General features: G+C 42.4%; 1 protein-coding gene across 1 annotated transcript in view; it reads right to left on the minus strand.

The window, feature by feature from the left end:
• STOM (stomatin) overlaps positions 1 to 17,297 on the minus strand; it is a 34,512-nt gene that overhangs the window by 16,174 nt on the left and 1,041 nt on the right. Inside the window, exon 2 of the mRNA XM_005684367.3 lies at positions 1,674 to 1,777. Within this exon, the coding sequence (XP_005684424.1) occupies positions 1,674 to 1,777 (104 nt within the window). The remainder of the gene's footprint in view (positions 1 to 1,673; positions 1,778 to 17,297) is intronic.

Below are 17,297 nucleotides of genomic sequence, written 5' to 3' on the forward strand. Positions count from 1 at the left end.
AGGCATAGCTTCTGAAATGTTACATATACATCTCTCCTCTGAACAGGAGAGCTGCTTATAGCACCAGATAACAGCTACGGGCAACACGTTCATGCTTGATGACCCCTCCCAGAATAGCCGAGAATTACTTTCTTTGTGGATTACAAAGGCAGTAGATACTCACTGTGTAAAATCTGGAGAGTATAGAAAGAGTATACAAAAGCAAATTCACAACTCCACTCCTCAGCTGTTTACATTATTATTCAATTGCTCATGAATCGTCAACACAGGGGGAGAAAAGTTAACATCCTCATAGTTTGTCTTCTGGTTCCTTAAACTATAATAGTGACTAATCTGAAAATTCTTAGAGCATATTTTATCTTTTTAGCAATATGTAAGTGACTGTCATTTATCACAGTATTAATAACTTCATGGCAAATAGATGGGGAAACGGTGCAAACAGAGGCAAACTTTATTTTCTTGGGCTCCAAAATCGCTGCAGATGGTGACTGCAGCCATGAAATTAAAAGACGCTTACTTCTTGGAAGGAAAGTTATGATCAACCTAGATAGCATATTCAAAAGCAGAGACATACTTTGCCAACAAAGTCATCTAGTCAAAGCTACGGTTTTTCCAGTGGTCATGTATGGATGTGAGAATTGGACTATAAAGAAAGCTGAGCACCAAAGAATTGATGCATTTGAACTGTGGTGTTGGAGAAGACTCTTGAGAGTCCCTTGGACTGCAAGGAGATCCAACCAGTCCATTCTGAAGGAACTCAGTCCTGAGTGTTCACTGGAGGGACTGATGTTGAAGCTGAAACTCTAATACTTTGGCCACTTGATATGAAGAGCTGACTCATTTGAAAAGACCCTGATGCTGGGAAAGATTGAGGGCAGGAGAAGGGGACGACAGTGGATGAGATGGTTGGACGGCATCACCGACTTGATGGACATGGGTTTGGGTAAACTTCAGGAGTTGGTGATGGACAGGGAGGCCTGGCGTGCTGCAGTCCATGGGGTTGCAGAGTCAGACACGACTGAGTGGCTGAACTTAACTGAACTGAATAACTTTAGAGAAGAAATAACCAGCATAGGTGGGACAATAACCACGTGCCAGGTGCCCTGCTAAGTACGTAGTTCATTTAATCCTCACAACAGCCCTGTAAGACAGACGTTGCCATTTCCTCCCATCTGACAGGTGAGGAACTTCAGCAGAGGTCACACAGTAAACAGCAGCGCCTGCAGTCACACCTCAGAATCCTGACACTGCAGGGCTTTTCTCACAGGACTGTCCTGCATCCCTGATTCCAGAAAGCTTTAGATGGTGATCCTTACTTTAACCCACAGGAAGGACTGACTGGATAGGGGCTGAAAAGAAGTCTGTTTAAGAAAAAATTTTTTTAATTTTTTTGCCACACCCCAAGGCATGGTGGGACCTTAGTTCTCTGACCAGAGGTCAAACCCACACCCCAGTGCATTGAAAGGTGGCGTCTTCACCACTGGATCACCAGGGAAGTCCCTGAAAAGCAGTCTTAGAATTCCATCGTAATAGGTGGCTAGAGTAATTTTTCAAGAGATGAAGGGAAAAGAATTATAGGTCAGTATGGTTTCTCTTACACACACACACCCCCTTCATGGGCTTATGTACTTATGAGTTGGCCCCTTTCCAGATGTGAATGAAACCTTTTTTACCTTTATGCACATCCATATTGACATTGGGAAAGTTATAACCGTGAACAAGAATGATATTGCCACCAAAATCCATCCACAAACACCGAGGCCTGCACTGGGGCTATCTGTGAAAATAAAAAAACATACAGTTCTTATCACTGTTCTTAGCATGATCCCCCCCCCCCCCCCGCCGCCCCATCTTCATCCTTGCCATTCACTGAATGTCGGTCGTTTACATGAACTTTCCCATCGAATCCACGTAAAAACCGTGCCGTGCAAATGCTACTCCCCCTAATCTTTACTGTGTGCCGAAGTGATGAACCTTTTAAGATCCAGACCAACTACCAAGAAGGTTAAGTTTAGTGGCAAAATCATTACAACACTAAGCGCTAAGTATAGATGCAGTATCTCTTCAGAACATTTTGAAAACAGAAGAATAGGAGCAACTCACACCATACGGCTGGGCTGGAGGTGAAACCAGAGTGGGGTGGGTAGGCAGCGGCGGCAGTTGTTAGAGGGGCTACTTGCAGGACGTGATGGTTAAGGGAACACCAGTGACAAGGGGAAGGAGGATAAAAGGCATTTAAGCTGAGGGTACAGCATAATTAAAGGTGAAAATCATATGATATACTTGTTCAAGCTCACTTAGGTCCTCTATTTAAAACGCCTGTAAAACATCTCACTAGCTATACGTACAGTTTATCACCCACGTTGGTTCTGATTTCTTGCTGCTGCTGCTGCTGCTAAGTCGCTTCAGTCGTGTCCGACTCTGTGCGACCCCACAGACGGCAGCCCACCAGGCTCCGCCGTCCCTGGGATTCTCCAGGCAAGAACACTGGAGTGGGTTGCCATGTCCTTCTCCAACGCATGAAAGTGAAAAGTGAAAGTGAAGTCGCTCAGTCGTGTCCGACTCTTAGCAACCCCATGGACTGCAGCCTACCAAGCTCCTCCATCCACGGGATTTTCCAGGCAAGAGTACTGGAGTGGGGTGCCATTGCCTTCTCACTATTATGAAAATGCTATAATGAACATCTCTGTACATGGTTTTCCTCCCACATTCCTAAGTTTACCTTTTCTGTAACATGAAATTGGGTTTTCTTTTTTTGGCTGTGCAGTGTGGCTTGTGGGATCTTAGTTCCTTGATCAGGGATTGAACCCATGCCCTTGGCAGTGAAAGTGCAGAGTCCTAACCACTGGTCCACAAGGGAATTTCCTGAAATAGCTTTTTGTCTGATCACAAAGATAATATCAATACATGTCCCACTCCTAGTATTAATACACGTCCCACTCCAAATAGTTTAGAAAAGTACAGAAAAGGAGGGAGAAATCGCTCGATTCCAAGATGATAAACATTCTTCCAAGCCCTTTTTGTGCATGCATGTTTTTCAAAGTAAATAAATAACATTTGCAACCTGCTTCCCCCTCTTCTAGGTATTGCTCTTTCAGCTTCCTTTTCGGGCTCTGCTGCTACACATTTGTGCTTTAGTTGCCAAGTCACGTCCAACTCTTGCAACCCCATGGACTGTAGCCCACCAGGCTCCTCTGTCCATGGGATTCTCCAGGCAAGAATACTGGAATGGTTTGCCATTTACTTCTCTAGGGGATCTTCCCAACCCAGGAATCAAACCCGGGTCTCCTGCATTGCAGGCAGATTTTTCACCAATTGAGCTACAAGGGGTCAAGGAATTTTTATCAATTACCCTTGCACAAAGTTTAAAAAGTCAAATAGTTCCACAAGATGAGTGCAAAAGAGGGCAGTGCTCTGCTCACCTCTTCCGATTTCTTCCAAGGCAAGTGCTCTTGCAGCTGTGTGTTGTGGTATACGACTTACCTGTTTCTAAAGAACACACTAGTTTTGTTATTGCTTTTACAGTTTTAAGCTTCATCTATTGACTTCCTACCCCTCCCCCACCACATAAAGACACCTATCCTTGGGATTGCATAAAAATATCAAATTTTATATTTCACAAATATGCAAATATGATTTAGAGCTAAGCCATGCGGTGAGGCCTAAGTTGTTCTTCACGCATACAATTTACTGATTTTTTTTTTCCTGGAGTCACTGTCCTCTTTTTCTCTCGCTTAGTTTTCGGTGTACTTAACGATTCAACTTTCTTCAGCTGTCTACACCTCCTTTCCGCAGGCTCAGGTATTCCACCCATTCCACCTGCTGAGGAAGCAGCTCGGAGCCGCGTCTGCTCTGATTCTCGTTCTCCCTCTGCTTGCCTCTCACTGCCATCCTGGAAATCCCCCTTCTCTTCCTGAGCTGCTCCCTACTCTCTGTATCTGAGGTCTTCCTGGTTCTTGCTTTCCTTTTTGTGGGGGACAGAGGGCCTGAATAGGCTCAGGGATAGATCCCTGTTCTTTTCAAGCATGGAAGGCTGGTCTTTCCAGGAGCCGTTTTAATGATGAGAGGGAGGGAGGGGGCCAGAGAGGAAGAGGTAGGCCAGGCATGGGTGATTCCTTAGATCAGAGGAGCGATTTAGATGGCAGTGAGAAGAGGTTCCGAATAAACAGGAGGCCAACAAGGCAGCAGATGATGGCTGGGAGCCCAGAGAAAAGAAAGACACACATGAGCACCCAGGTCAAGTGCTCCACAACCTGAGATGAAGGATGAGAAATACACAGCAGTACTCTGGTCTGGTCTGGACCATGCCATGTGGGATCTTCCCAACCAGGGATCAAGCCCGTGCCTGCTGCAGTGGAAGCGTGGAGTCATAAGAAGGCCAGGCAAGTCTCTACATGAGTCCTTTGGTTATACGTGACTTTGCAGTTTTCTGATCCCGTGTCATAGTGTGAGGTAAATGTTCTACAAGTGATCTAAGTTAACCCTGGAGGCTTCTAAGTTATCTCTTCGAGGGGCATGGACGCATTCAGTGAGAAATTTCAAGCAAGGCCACATGCCACTTGTGGAGAGGAGTCCGGTCAGGCTCTGTCATAACAGGTACGAATCACAGCAGCCTTTTTAGGCAGCTTGTTATACTTCCTGCGCTACGTTGAATTACTTTAGACACAGATCTCATTTACTCGGTACAAAGTCCCTGGGAAGCTAGGTGTTTTTAATTCCACTTTACCATACCAATGAAGTCACCAAAGAAACATTTTTCCTGAGGTCACACACAATGGAGGACTTGGGCTTCAAATATAGGTCATCTCACTCCGAAGCCCATGTTATAAATCAACTCACTCTTTGACCTTTTGCCTCTGAATAATAATAATTTAAAAATCCTTATTAAAGAAGCTGTTGTGTTTGGAGCACTTCCTCAAGACAAACTCTAAACTGGAAAAGCATGGTAGGAGTTCTGAGAATGAAATCTGATATCCTTACAGAGAAAGTCCTCTTAATTCCAGTTGTGCCTATTTATAGCAAAAGACAGTCTCAAGGCTCATTTCCAGGCTCAAGCCTAGGTTTCCAAAGTGAAAGGAATTCCAAACAAGGAATAGATGGGCCACAAAAACTTATCTGACAGCGTCTGGTACTTTCTCAAACACGGCTCCAAGACTCCCTTACTCCAGCCAAAGCTCCGTGTCCTCAACATCCTAGACGATAAACTCCCTGAAGGCAGGGCTGTTTCTTTTTTATGCTTATATTTTCAATGCCTAGCACAGTTATCTCCCAGAGAGAGGATATAAAATACTTCTTAGCTTACCTGCTGGATGTATAATTTCTTTGTACATTTATATCCCTTGTAAGATGAATTTCTAGTTTCAACTCTGTGACTTCTTACTTGTATGATCTTTACCTCTCTGAACCTTTGTGTCTTGAAATAATCAGACTGGCCTCCCAGGATTGAGGCAGTGCTCAATAAACACAGATGAGTTTTCTGTCACTCTCCTATTTTATTGCCGGGAGAAATATCAATAACCTCAGATATGCAGATGACACCACCCTTATGGCAGAAAGTGAAGAGGAGCTAAAAAGCCTCTTGATGAAAGTGAAAGAGGAGAGCGAAAAAGCTGGCTTAAAGCTCAACATTCAGAAAACGAAGATCATGGCATCCGGTCCCATCACTTCATGGGAAATAGATGGGGAAACAGTAGAAACAGTGTCAGACTTTATTTTTTGGGGCTCCAAAATCACTGCAGACAGTGACTGCAGCCATGAAATTAAAAGACGCTTACTCCTTGGAAGAAAAGTTATGACCAACCTAGATGGTATATTCAAAAGCAGAGACATTACTTTGACGACTAAGGTCTGTTGCCGGGGGCCAGTGTGAGGAACTCCGCCCATGGCAAAGGTCATGAGGAAGGAGGCTTGGCATACGCAAAGCCGTGATCAAGCCTCAGGAATCCCCCTGTTCCCGAGCATCTAACCCCAAAACCAGAGTCTGTTTTATGCTCTCACCTACACCTCTGACTTTACGGGGGCCTCTCCCCCATAACCATTTCTCTCGGAGAAGGAGTAAACGTGCAGCTCCAAGGCAATAAAAATTCCTGGGCGTGACAAGAGTGTTTCAGCTTACGGACTCCTCTGAAGGTTATCTAGCCCGCCTGTATAGGTTCGTCCGGCCACATGTGATTGTTTACAGCCTCCCATCCTGAGAGGCACGAGATGTTTTAGACTTACTAAAGGCAAATTCTTTTGGGGAGTTAGAAATTATTAGTATAGTGGGTTGGTTAGGTATTATATTGGTGAAGGGTTTTTCAATTGTTGTGTCAATAATTGCTGCTAATTCCCTACCCTGGGTGGGACAAGGGTGTCTCAGGTCAAACCTCTCTGCTGACAGACTAGCTTGTGTGACAGGATTATCCATACTGCTGCCACAGGATTGTTTACTACCTCTCAACCATAAACAGCACAGAGAGTTTCGGAGTATTTTGAGAGTCTTAATTAGCATAGGGCTTTTTCTTCTTGTTGAGTCAATGATTGCCGCCAGGCCTCCATATCCTTAGGCACCTGGGAATATATTAATCAATGTATTTGGACTATGGAAAAGGAAATCTAGTAGTTTTTAAGGTTAGCAATACTAGACTTTTTGAGTTAATGGATTTTCTCTTTTGTAATAGATCACTGTACTTTGTTATAAATTACTGTGTCCTTGCTATGTAAAAATGTAACTTTATCATATCTTAAGACTAAATAGATCTTAAGGGGAACATTGGTGAAAGGATTTTCATTTGTTGGGCTGATGTTTGCTGCTAAATCTCCATGTTCCCTGCCCTTATAATGAATATAACTAGCATATAGGAGAAATAAGTATTAACCTTTAAGATTAATCATGTTAACCTTGGGTTAAATAAATTCCTTTCTTGATTGCAACTCACTACACCCTCACCCTATAGGAATGTAACTTTATTTGGAGGGTGGTGCCTGCTTTAAGAAAAAACACCCTTGGAAGAAATAAGTTTTTTGGTTATTAGGAAGAAAGGATCATAAAATGTCAGCAGGTCTCACTCATGGCCAGAAGGTGATGTAATATTCCTAAGACCTTTTTTTACATTTATGTGAAGCACCTGATTTTGATAAAGGTCGGCACTGCTGACCCCCGAGTGACTCTGTATTCATCCCTATGTGTAACAAAAGGTATATAAGCAAACCTAAAAATAAAGAAAATGGGATCAGTTTCTGGAAAGACTGATTCCCCCATGTCGCTTCTTTCTTGCTCCCGTTTTTCTGGCTGAATTCCCATCTGGATTCAGCCTCTTTTCTCCACTAATCTTCCTTCTCTAATCTCTCTATATATCTGTAATTAAATATGTATTTTTCCAAAGACACGCCGTCCCCCCACCTTCAAATCACCCTGGATCCACCGGGGCTGGACCCTGGCAGTCCGTCTAGTCAAGGCTATGGTTTTTCCTGTGGTCATGTATGGATGTGAGAGTTGGACTGTGAAGAAGGCTGAGCGCCGAAGAATTGATGCGTTTGAACTGTGGTGTTGGAGAAGACTCTTGAGAGTCCCTTGGACTGCAAGGAGATCCAATCAGTCCATTCTGAAGGAGATCAACCCTGGGATTTCTTTGGAAGGAATGATGCTAAAGCTGAAACTCCAGTACTTTGGCCACCTCATGAGAAGAGTTGACTCATTGGAAAAGACTCTGATGCTGGGAGGGATTGGGGGTAGGAGAAGGGGACGACAGAGGATGAGATGGCTGGACGGCATCACAGACTCGATGGCCGTGAGTCTAAGTGAACTCCGGGAGATGATGATGGACAGGGAGGCCTGGTGTGCTGCGATTTATGGGGTTGCAAAGAGTTGGACACGACTGAGTGACTGAACTGAACTCCTATTTTATTCAAGTGTTCAATTTCCACCACAAATAATGGGGAAAAAATCGGAGAAGGCGATGGCACCCCACTCCAGTACTCTTGCCTGGAAAATCCCATGGACGGAGGAGCCTGGTAGCCTGCAGTCCATGGGGTCGTGAAGAGTTGGACACAACTGAGTGACTTCACTTTCACTTTCATGCATTGGAGGAGGAAATGGCAACCCACTCCAGTGTTCTTGCCTGGAGAATCTCAGGGATGGGGGAGCCTGGTGGGCTGCCATCTATGGGGTCGCACAGAGTCGGACATGACTGAAGCGACTTAGCAGCACTTAGCAGCAGGTACCTTTTCCCTTCTTGATAAAAACCTCTGAAACTACTCAATTTTCCCCTCACTTTGTGCCTGACTGGCTAGGCCTGGAGAGTCAAAGACCCTCAAGAAGCTCATTTATGAATGAATTATTAATACCAGATGAGTACAGGGGATTTGACTGCCAATCAAGAGGAAGAAGAAATTAAGTGGATTTTCAGAAAACTGGGCTTGGTCTTTCACTTTTCGAAACCTCAGCTAGAAATAATCTGAGCATACACACTGGTGAATCAGCACTGTTTCACCCTGAAACCCTTCCTCACCTGGTTATAGCTTTAAAAGATGCATAAAATCACATTCCTTAGAAAGGTAAGGTTTAAACTCCACCAGGCTGTAATTGAACCCTTACTCATCTACAGTTACTACTAGTCAAGGGGAAAAGAAATCCTCAGTTACTCCCCCCAAATTGTAGGAAATTCATTTCCTCCAAGATTCCCATTCATTACCTTGAGGTCTGGATCCTGCCTTCTACCTTTATGAGGTTAAAAGACAAATAACGAGTAACAGGTATTTCTGAGATATCTTCGTTGATATACCTGTTGATATTGCTGGGTAGGAACAATCGTAAACGTCAGGGACCCCAGGATAACTGGTTGTAAACACTACTTCGCCCTGGTTTAGAGTATTTTTTTTTTCTTTTACTATCAAACTCTTTCCTGAAAACTGTGTTAGAATAAATTTTTGACCAAGCAAGGTTCTGAAAATAGATATAAGCCCATACATTAACATTTTTTTATTGAGCATTCCAATTGGGCTTTCTTCCAAGAAACTCGCACACATTTAAAAAGAATCTTACTTTCTTTATTTTAAAAGCAAGGTATTGTCACTATATTAAACTTATAGTTCAGACTAGAGGAAGGAAAAAGTGATGTATATTTTCATTATCTCTAGATGGTGATTATTTTCTGCCTTGCTATATATATGTCCTGTAAATTTTTGCCCTTTTTCCCCAAAATTATATAGTTGTATATGTAATAATTTAAAATCTGTTTTCCTCCTCTATACTGTGGACATCTTTTCATATCAGGAAATATCTTTCATTATTATTAATATACTATATTGTTATTAATATCCTTTAGTATCCTTTCTTATTAAAGGATATTATGAAATATCCTTTATTATTATTTATCCTTTATTATCCTTTATTAGTATCCTTTATTATTTTATTACTACACTATTCCATTGTTTCATATGATGAACATTTAGGTTGTGTCCAGTTTTCTCCACTAGAAACTCAGTTGTTTTGAAGATACTTGTAGTAAAGCTTCTATACATCCTCATTGTGTAAACTAATTTTGCTGAAAAGATGAAATTACACAATTCTTAAATTTCTCTCATTCTGGAGGTATCTTTTATGAATACTAATAATAACCACTTATTGACTGCCTATTACATGTCAGCCACAAGCTAAATTCTTATATACAGTATTTCTCATATTTATAAAAATCTGTAAAGTAGGTATAAAATATTCCTCTCAGAGTACCAAATTACTAAAGAAAAAGACTTTTTTTGGGAAGAGACAAAAGAAAAAAACAAAACAAAACCATGAAACAAATGAGGGAAAAAAAAAAAAGAACAAAACCGACTTGCAGAGTCGTTGGTGTTGGGTTGGCTTCCAGACAAGCAGCAAAACAGCCTTTCCAAGGCCCTGAGCTGCACAGCATCAGAGCACTGCGCGTTGACCATGATCCCACATCAGCCGATTTCCTTAAGGCTGATTGAATTTGTCGCCACTAGAAATTATGTGAAATGATCAATTCTGTTTACTATTGTGACTCTGCTCTAAAGTTCAAAAGATACTGGATTTCCTCTTCAAGCAAGTACCTTCTGGTGTATCTGAAAATCTGACAAAGTCATACATAGTACTCACACAGGAAGAAGCGGTGTGGCCGCGAATATTAAAATACCAACACTGAAAGCTGGAGAAGGCAATGGCACCCCACTCCAGTATTCTTGCCTGGAGAATCCCAGGGACAGAGGAGCCTGGCAGGCTCCAGTCCATGGGGTTGCAAGAGTCGGACATGACTTAGCGACTAAAAGAGAGAGAGAGAGAGAGAGAGAGAGAGAGAGAGAGAGAGAGAGAGAGAGAACACGGAAAGCGTGATGTTTTCCTTCCTCCTTCCCAGAATGCAGCTGAAATACTTCATACCAGAAATTGCCAAGAACAGTGTTGCTTGGGTCATGAAAGATAGCCTGGCTAATTTAGTCTCAAAAACATGTTATCTGGTTCTAACAGCAAGTTTTAAGGGGTAACAGTAGGTCAAAATGAAAGGTCTTGGGATTTTTTGAGTTTTTCTTAAAAGCATATTTATTCAGCATACAGGTGTTCTTTTTTGGCCTCACTGGAGATTCAAAGTCAAGGTGTGGCAAACTCTTCCTGTAAACGGCCAGAGAATAGACACAAGGCTTTATTGACCGTAAAGTCTGTTACAACCACTGGCTACTACGCAAAAGCCGCCGCAGACTACACACACTGAAGACGGCGGCTGCGTCCCAGGCAAGCTGACTTGTGAGCACTGGAATCTGAGCTCCATATCGCTTTCAGATCTTCCTCTATTTTAAAAAATGTATAAGTATAAAAACTATCCTCAGCTTGGGGGGCTGACAAAAGCAGGCGGTCAGCCAGATTTGGTCCATGGGCCATAAGACCCATTCCTGTTCCACATCATATTCATCTATTTGAGGAAGAGGGAATCATAGACACTGGCTCTTTCTTCCAACTTTTCAAATAAGGCTATATTTTCCACAGTCCCAGTTTCTCTTCCCTTATGTTGTTTTGAAACAGGGTCTTTGAAAGATCTGCTAAATAAGAACTCAAGGTGGAAACAAGCAAAAGGCAGATAAAATATGTGAATGCAAGTACGTCTTCAATTAATCAAAATTTTATATAACTGTTTTTCAATCAACTGGGATTTTAGGAGACACAGAAGGGAAGGAAACAATAGAAGAAAAGGTAAATAAGAAAAATGGAGAAAGGAAGAGAAACAACCGAAGTGAGGGTAGCACCCTATAGAGAGAAAGACGACAACAGGTAGAGAGGGGGGAGAGAGGCAGAGGCTGGCACACAGCAGGACATCGACAGATACATGCTGAAAAAATGATGGCATTTACTTGACTGATGACCACAACTTGCAATTAACTGGGCAGAAGCTTTGAAAGCAAACAAGAGCATGCTATAATCCATCTTTCAAATGATTATTTTAATTAGGCATGGTAGATGGTTCTCTGAATGCCCTTATCCTTAAACCTCTAGGGAAGAAATTATTCTCTGGGCCGGACTGGCTACAGGCCAGGTGGTATCAGGTTAAAAACCAGGGCCAAAGACTGACTTCCCTCCCTGTTATAAACCTGCACATCCTAGACTCAAACAGCTAGTACTGATGAAGCATTACGCGACCTGAACTAGAAAACTTAAAATGTGTTTACCGTGAGAAGGAAGGAGATAGACTAGTCCTTTTAAGGAACATTTTCAATTAAAAAAAAAAAGAAAGAAAGAAAGGGAATGCTGTGCTTAGCTCAAAAAGCATACAGAAATTAAGTAAGTGTAAGTATTTTATTTCCCAAGCATCTTGAGGATTTTCTGCAGCTTTTCTTCATTTGACTATTTCTGGCCATAAAAGAGGAGAAAGAATAGGTGCGAGTATCATCAGTAATTTCAAATTTGAACACCTGCTTCTTTAGAAGGACCCCCCCCCCCCGCCCCCGCCAGTCTATAGCACTTCACCATCTCTAAATACCATTTATCGTATCTGTAACTACCTCACTCAGTGTCTGTCTTTTCCGGATGTCTGGCCTTGTTGCAACAGTGCAGCACCACAGCTTCAGAGCTGGCTTTGCTACTTATCAGCTGTGTGTTCTCTGCAAGTGTCTAACTTTGTGCTTTCGTCTAATCATCTAAAGAGAGGGCTAAAAAGAGCACCTCCTCAGAGGGTCAGCGTGAAGAGTGAGTGAGCTGTCACGCAGGATACCTAGTGTACAGCAAGTGCTCAAGCATTTATTAAGTAAATAGCTGTTGAATGAGTTGAGTGATTCTACTGTTTCGGGTTTTTTGTTTTGTTTTGTTTTTTTTTGGCTGTGCCATGCAGCTTGTGGGATCTTAGTTCCCTGACCAGGAACTGAACCTGGGCCCTTGAACACTTAAGAGCAAGGAGTCCTAATGACTGGACCTCCAGGGAATTCCCAGATCCTGCTGTTCTGCGGGGAAGAGAAGAAAAGGCGGACTATCAGAGAAGATAAATGGAAGTTACATGTCCATATATAGGATCCCAAAATACAGTTCATCAATTTTTGGCTGTGAGCAGGTAATAGGAGAGGTAGTTAGAAGTAGAAATACAATGTTGTTTTACTCATTAAACTTAGACATTATAAACCAGTGTTATTTAAAAAAAAAAAACCACCACCACACACACACACAATTCAGAATCATCCTCTGTCCCAAAGCGGTGGTCACACTGCTTTCTCCAAATGTTTTCTTTCCTTTTCTCTTTAAAATCAGCCCTTTACACCCATGAGGTTAGAGAATTCAGGGAAAGTATGGATTGAATATGACCCACGTCTGGAAAGACTGATGTTCTTTATTAAATTTAGACTGACCCTGAAATATATTAAATAAAACAAAACCCTTTTACTTCTTCAGTCCCCGCCCACCCCCCTCCCCAGTGCTTTCAATTGGATGTCTTAAGTGTTAGTTACTCAGTTGTGTTTGACTCTGTGACTCCATGGACTGCAGCCCGCCAGGTTTCTCTGTCCATGGGATTCTCCAGGCAAGAATACTGGAGTGGATAGCCATTCTCTTTTCCAGGAGATCTTCCCAGCCCAGGGATCGATCCTGAGTCTCCTGCATTGCAGGCAGATTCTTTACTGTCTGAGTCACGAGGGAAGAAGCCCTAGACATCTTAAGTGAATGTGAAAAGTGAAAGTCGCTCAGACTCTTTGCGATCCCATGGACTATACAGCCCATGAAATTCTCCAGGCCAGAATACTGGAGTGGGTAGCCTTTACCTTCCTCAGGGGATCTTCTCAACCCAGGGATCGAATCCAGGTCTCCCGCAGTGCAGGCGGATTCTTTACCAGCTGAGCCACAAGGGAAGCCCTTTAAAGAACCTATAATTGAGTTTTTCTCATAAAAGTCTTTGGAGGGCAACATCATTTTAATTAAAAAATGGAAAACAGAAACGTAAGGGAACTAGCTCTTAAGGTTCCCAATTCTTCAGCTGAGGTTGAGTAGCTAAGCAGTGGCTAAAAGCTTGGGGTTTTGCTGTTAAGAGTTCCATTCTACTGCTAAATTTTCTTATTAGTAAAGTGAGGGAAAGCGAAGTCGCTCAGTCCTGTCTGACTCTTTGTGACCCCATGGACTGTAGTCTACCAGGCTCCTCTGTCCATGGGATTTTCCAGGCAAGAATACTGGAGTGGGTTGCCATTGCCTTCTCCAGGGGATCTTCCCAACCCAGGGGTTGAACCCGCACTGTAGGCAGATGCTTTACCATCTAAGCCACCAGGGAAGTGAGATGAAGGAAGAGAACGGTTATCATCTCATGTGAGAATATACGCAGAGTGCCTGACACTGAGGAAAGTGAAAAGTTTTAAACGAGTCTGGTGACTCAGACAGTAAAGTGTCTGCCCTCAATGTGGGAGACCTGGGTTTAATCCCTTAGTCAGGAAGATCCCCTGGAGAAGGAAATGGCAACCCACTCCAGTACTCTTGCCTGGAAAATTCCATGGATGGAGGAGCCTGGTGGGCTACAGTCCATGGGGTTGCAAAGAGTCGGACACGACTGAGCAACTTCACTTCACTAATTGAGGGAAGAGAATAGTTATTATCTCCCATGCAAAAATATGTCGAGTGCCTGACACTTAGGAAGTGTTCAGTAAACAGCAGCCATTATTATGATCAGAACTGCAAGGTAATTATTGACAGTACATAGGAATAAACTTTATATTAAGTGAACTACCTTCTGGGACCTGCACACCACAGAGAAACATTAAGACTAACAACCTGCTTAGGGATCCTGTCCCTGGGGGAGAAACAGACCACATTTGGGGAGATAAGTCAGAGTCCTAAACATTCTTGGACTTTCACACTTTTTGTCCATAAATTTTAATTTCCAAGCTGTTAATGTTTTTATTGTGTTGTCCCCAATAAATAATATCTTAATAATTTACATTTTAAAGTTTCAAAAGTACATTCACAAAAATGTTCTCATTTGATACTCAAAACTTGGGAAGCTAGATAGTACGGTAAGATGATGCTCGATATCTAGATAAGGAATTGACTCTGGAGATCGAGAGGCTTCCCCAGGTGACCCAGGCGGAAAGTGATGCTGCTGAGGTCTCAGTTCAGACCTTTGAATTTTAGATTCTACCCTCATTTCGCTATCTATACAATCTTACCATCCATGCATATTTACAACTAGGCAAGGCTAGTATCTAATTTACATTGTCTGATATTTTAGGACAGACCTGTTATTGCCAGTAACTTCAAGGCTAATCTACTGAAATGTCAGGGCAAATGTCTGGGGCTCAGGTGTCTTCACAAGCCTCAGAGTATAGACAAAGAATGGAAGAATGGTGTGTGTTAGCAGAGATCTGACGCACACTTCCTTCTTTCTACTGTGACCTCTAACCGCTCTTTCCACACTTTCATAAACAAAGGAGATTCCTTATTAAGTACCATATATTACTTTGACAATTACAATCCTTTTATCAATAACACAGACCCAGATAGTCTATCTGTAATGAGGACATGTATGAGGAACAAGTCCACACCCTAAAATCAATCATTTGAGTTGTAACAAACTTAATAAAACAAACTGTAAACAGAAAAATGTCTCCATTAATGTAAACTTTATCTCACTCCTTCCTTTTTCTTTCAACAAATATTTTTGCAAACCTACTAGGCACTTGATTCTGAACTTACTACCGTGATCAAGGACACAATCCCCTGCTTTCAGAAGCTCTCCTGGTCTAACAAAGGTAATTATGATTTATATTTATAGTACTGTGTAATAAACATTATGATGGAGGCCGGCACAGATTGTCAGGCAGAAAGAGAGAAGAGGGGGTCACTTTTTATGGTTACAATATTTTTCAGGAAAGCGTTTTCTGACATCTTCTTACAAAACAGACTTTGAATCCAATCTTTATCATATTTATCAACATTAAAAAAACTTTTTTCTTCAAAGTTGACCAGGTGATCAATGACTTTGTCTTTTACAGTGTGCAAGTTATACCACGAGGTGGGTCCAATAACCTATTTAATTATAAAAAGTGACATAAATGCCAACTTCTGCAGACTTGTCATCCTTGAGTTAATCTATGACCACTGATGGATTTAACTCAGATTACTCATTAAATAAGTTACAAAGTATTCCCCATCTGATCAACTGTAACAACTGAAATAAACAAAGCAGTCCCCTGATTCTGCTTATTTTCAGGCATTCTCCCAAAGGGATTTATCCTGTTGACATGACTCTTAATTATAATCACGCATGTCTTTGTAACCCACGCATTATTTCATTACAGAGTGGACGCACTGGCTTTAAAGAAAGACTAGTCTTGCCTGAGGGTACGGTCATATTTACGTTCCTAAGACTAATTATCAGCAAAATCATAACGGGACCGTTTGGGCTTTTATATTCCACTGCTTCTCTCGGAAGCAGCCCTCTGGAGTTGTCTTATCCAGGAGTTCTTGACTGAAGCTGGGTTCCTTTGCGGTCTCTCAGCTTCTGCTGATGCTTGACAAGCTCCTCCTTTTGGGTCTGCATTCCAGAGAGCCTGAGGACTTCCCTGATGGCTCAGACAGTAAAGAATCTGCCTGCAACGCAGGAAACCTGGGTCCAGCCTCTGGTTCTGGAAGCTCAATCCCTGGGTCGGGAAGATCTCCTGGGGTTGGAGAATGACTACTCCAGCACCCTTGCCTGGAGAGCTCCATGGACAGAGAAGCCTAGCAGGCTACAGCCCAGAGGGTTGCAAAGAGTACCACATGAACTGCGACTAACACCTTCACTTTCTGGAAACAGCTCCAGGATGGGGGAGATGATTTGCAAAGTCAGTTCAAGGCTGAACCTAGTTCACAGGTGTGTATGACCTTTCCCACTCTGAGCTTCAGTTTCCTGGCTGTAAAGGGATAGAGAATTATGTTCTCCTTGTGGAGCTGTTAGAGGACTACACTGGATAAAGCTTCTAAAGCATTTGGGCTGTGTTTGGCACGTGGCAAGCACTCGGTAAATTCTATTTAATAAATTCTCGTATTGGCTTTCCTATCAGTGTCACGTCTCTAAGTCTTACATTTTTTAAAAAAAGGTGACAGAGCCCAGGCAAAATGTTGTTTATATGTATGATTTTCAGAGGAAAAGGTGCACAGTTTTCATTAGACTCTTAAAAAGACTTCTGTCTAAAAAGTAGTGAAGTACAGAATCAAGAAAAAGAACTTAAAGAGTGAATGCTGTTCTGTGAGCATGAAAAACAACTCACATTAAGTCCAAAGATCATGTTTATTCCCAAAGAACTTCCACGGATTTCCTACCAGAGTGTCACCAAACTTAAGGTACAGAAAAGTGACAATTTAAAATTTCTATAATTCTTTTGATGTTCCTGGAATGGAACTAAAGACAAAGATTGCTGGAAAAGGAAATGGGGGCATGCTGGATCAGTGGACAAGGCTGTCATCACAAATAATCAGAACTGATGAGTCCAGTGCAGCGGTCCTCAACCTTTTTAGCACCAAGGACCAGTTTCCTGGAAGACAATGATTCCACGCATGGAGGTGGGGGTAGGGGTGGATGGGATGACTCATGTGCATTACCTTCACTGGACACTTTATTCCCAGTATCATTACATCAGCTCCACCTCAGATCATCAGGCATTAAATCCCAGAGTCTGGGGACCCCTGCAGTACAGTGATCTTTGTGGGGTGCTGGAAAAGCCCATCCAGCCCCCTAAATTTTTCACTGTCATTCTGTCTTAAATTCTGTCCTTAGAAAGAATTCCTTTGGATCACTAAGAACCCCTGGGAGGGAACCAGTACTCCTGAGAGGTTTACAGCCTCTCTTTATGAACCACCCCCATCTCCC

The sequence above is a fragment of the Capra hircus genome, chromosome 8 (assembly GCF_001704415.2).
Source record: "Capra hircus breed San Clemente chromosome 8, ASM170441v1, whole genome shotgun sequence".
In the NCBI taxonomy this organism is placed as follows: domain Eukaryota; kingdom Metazoa; phylum Chordata; class Mammalia; order Artiodactyla; family Bovidae; genus Capra; species Capra hircus.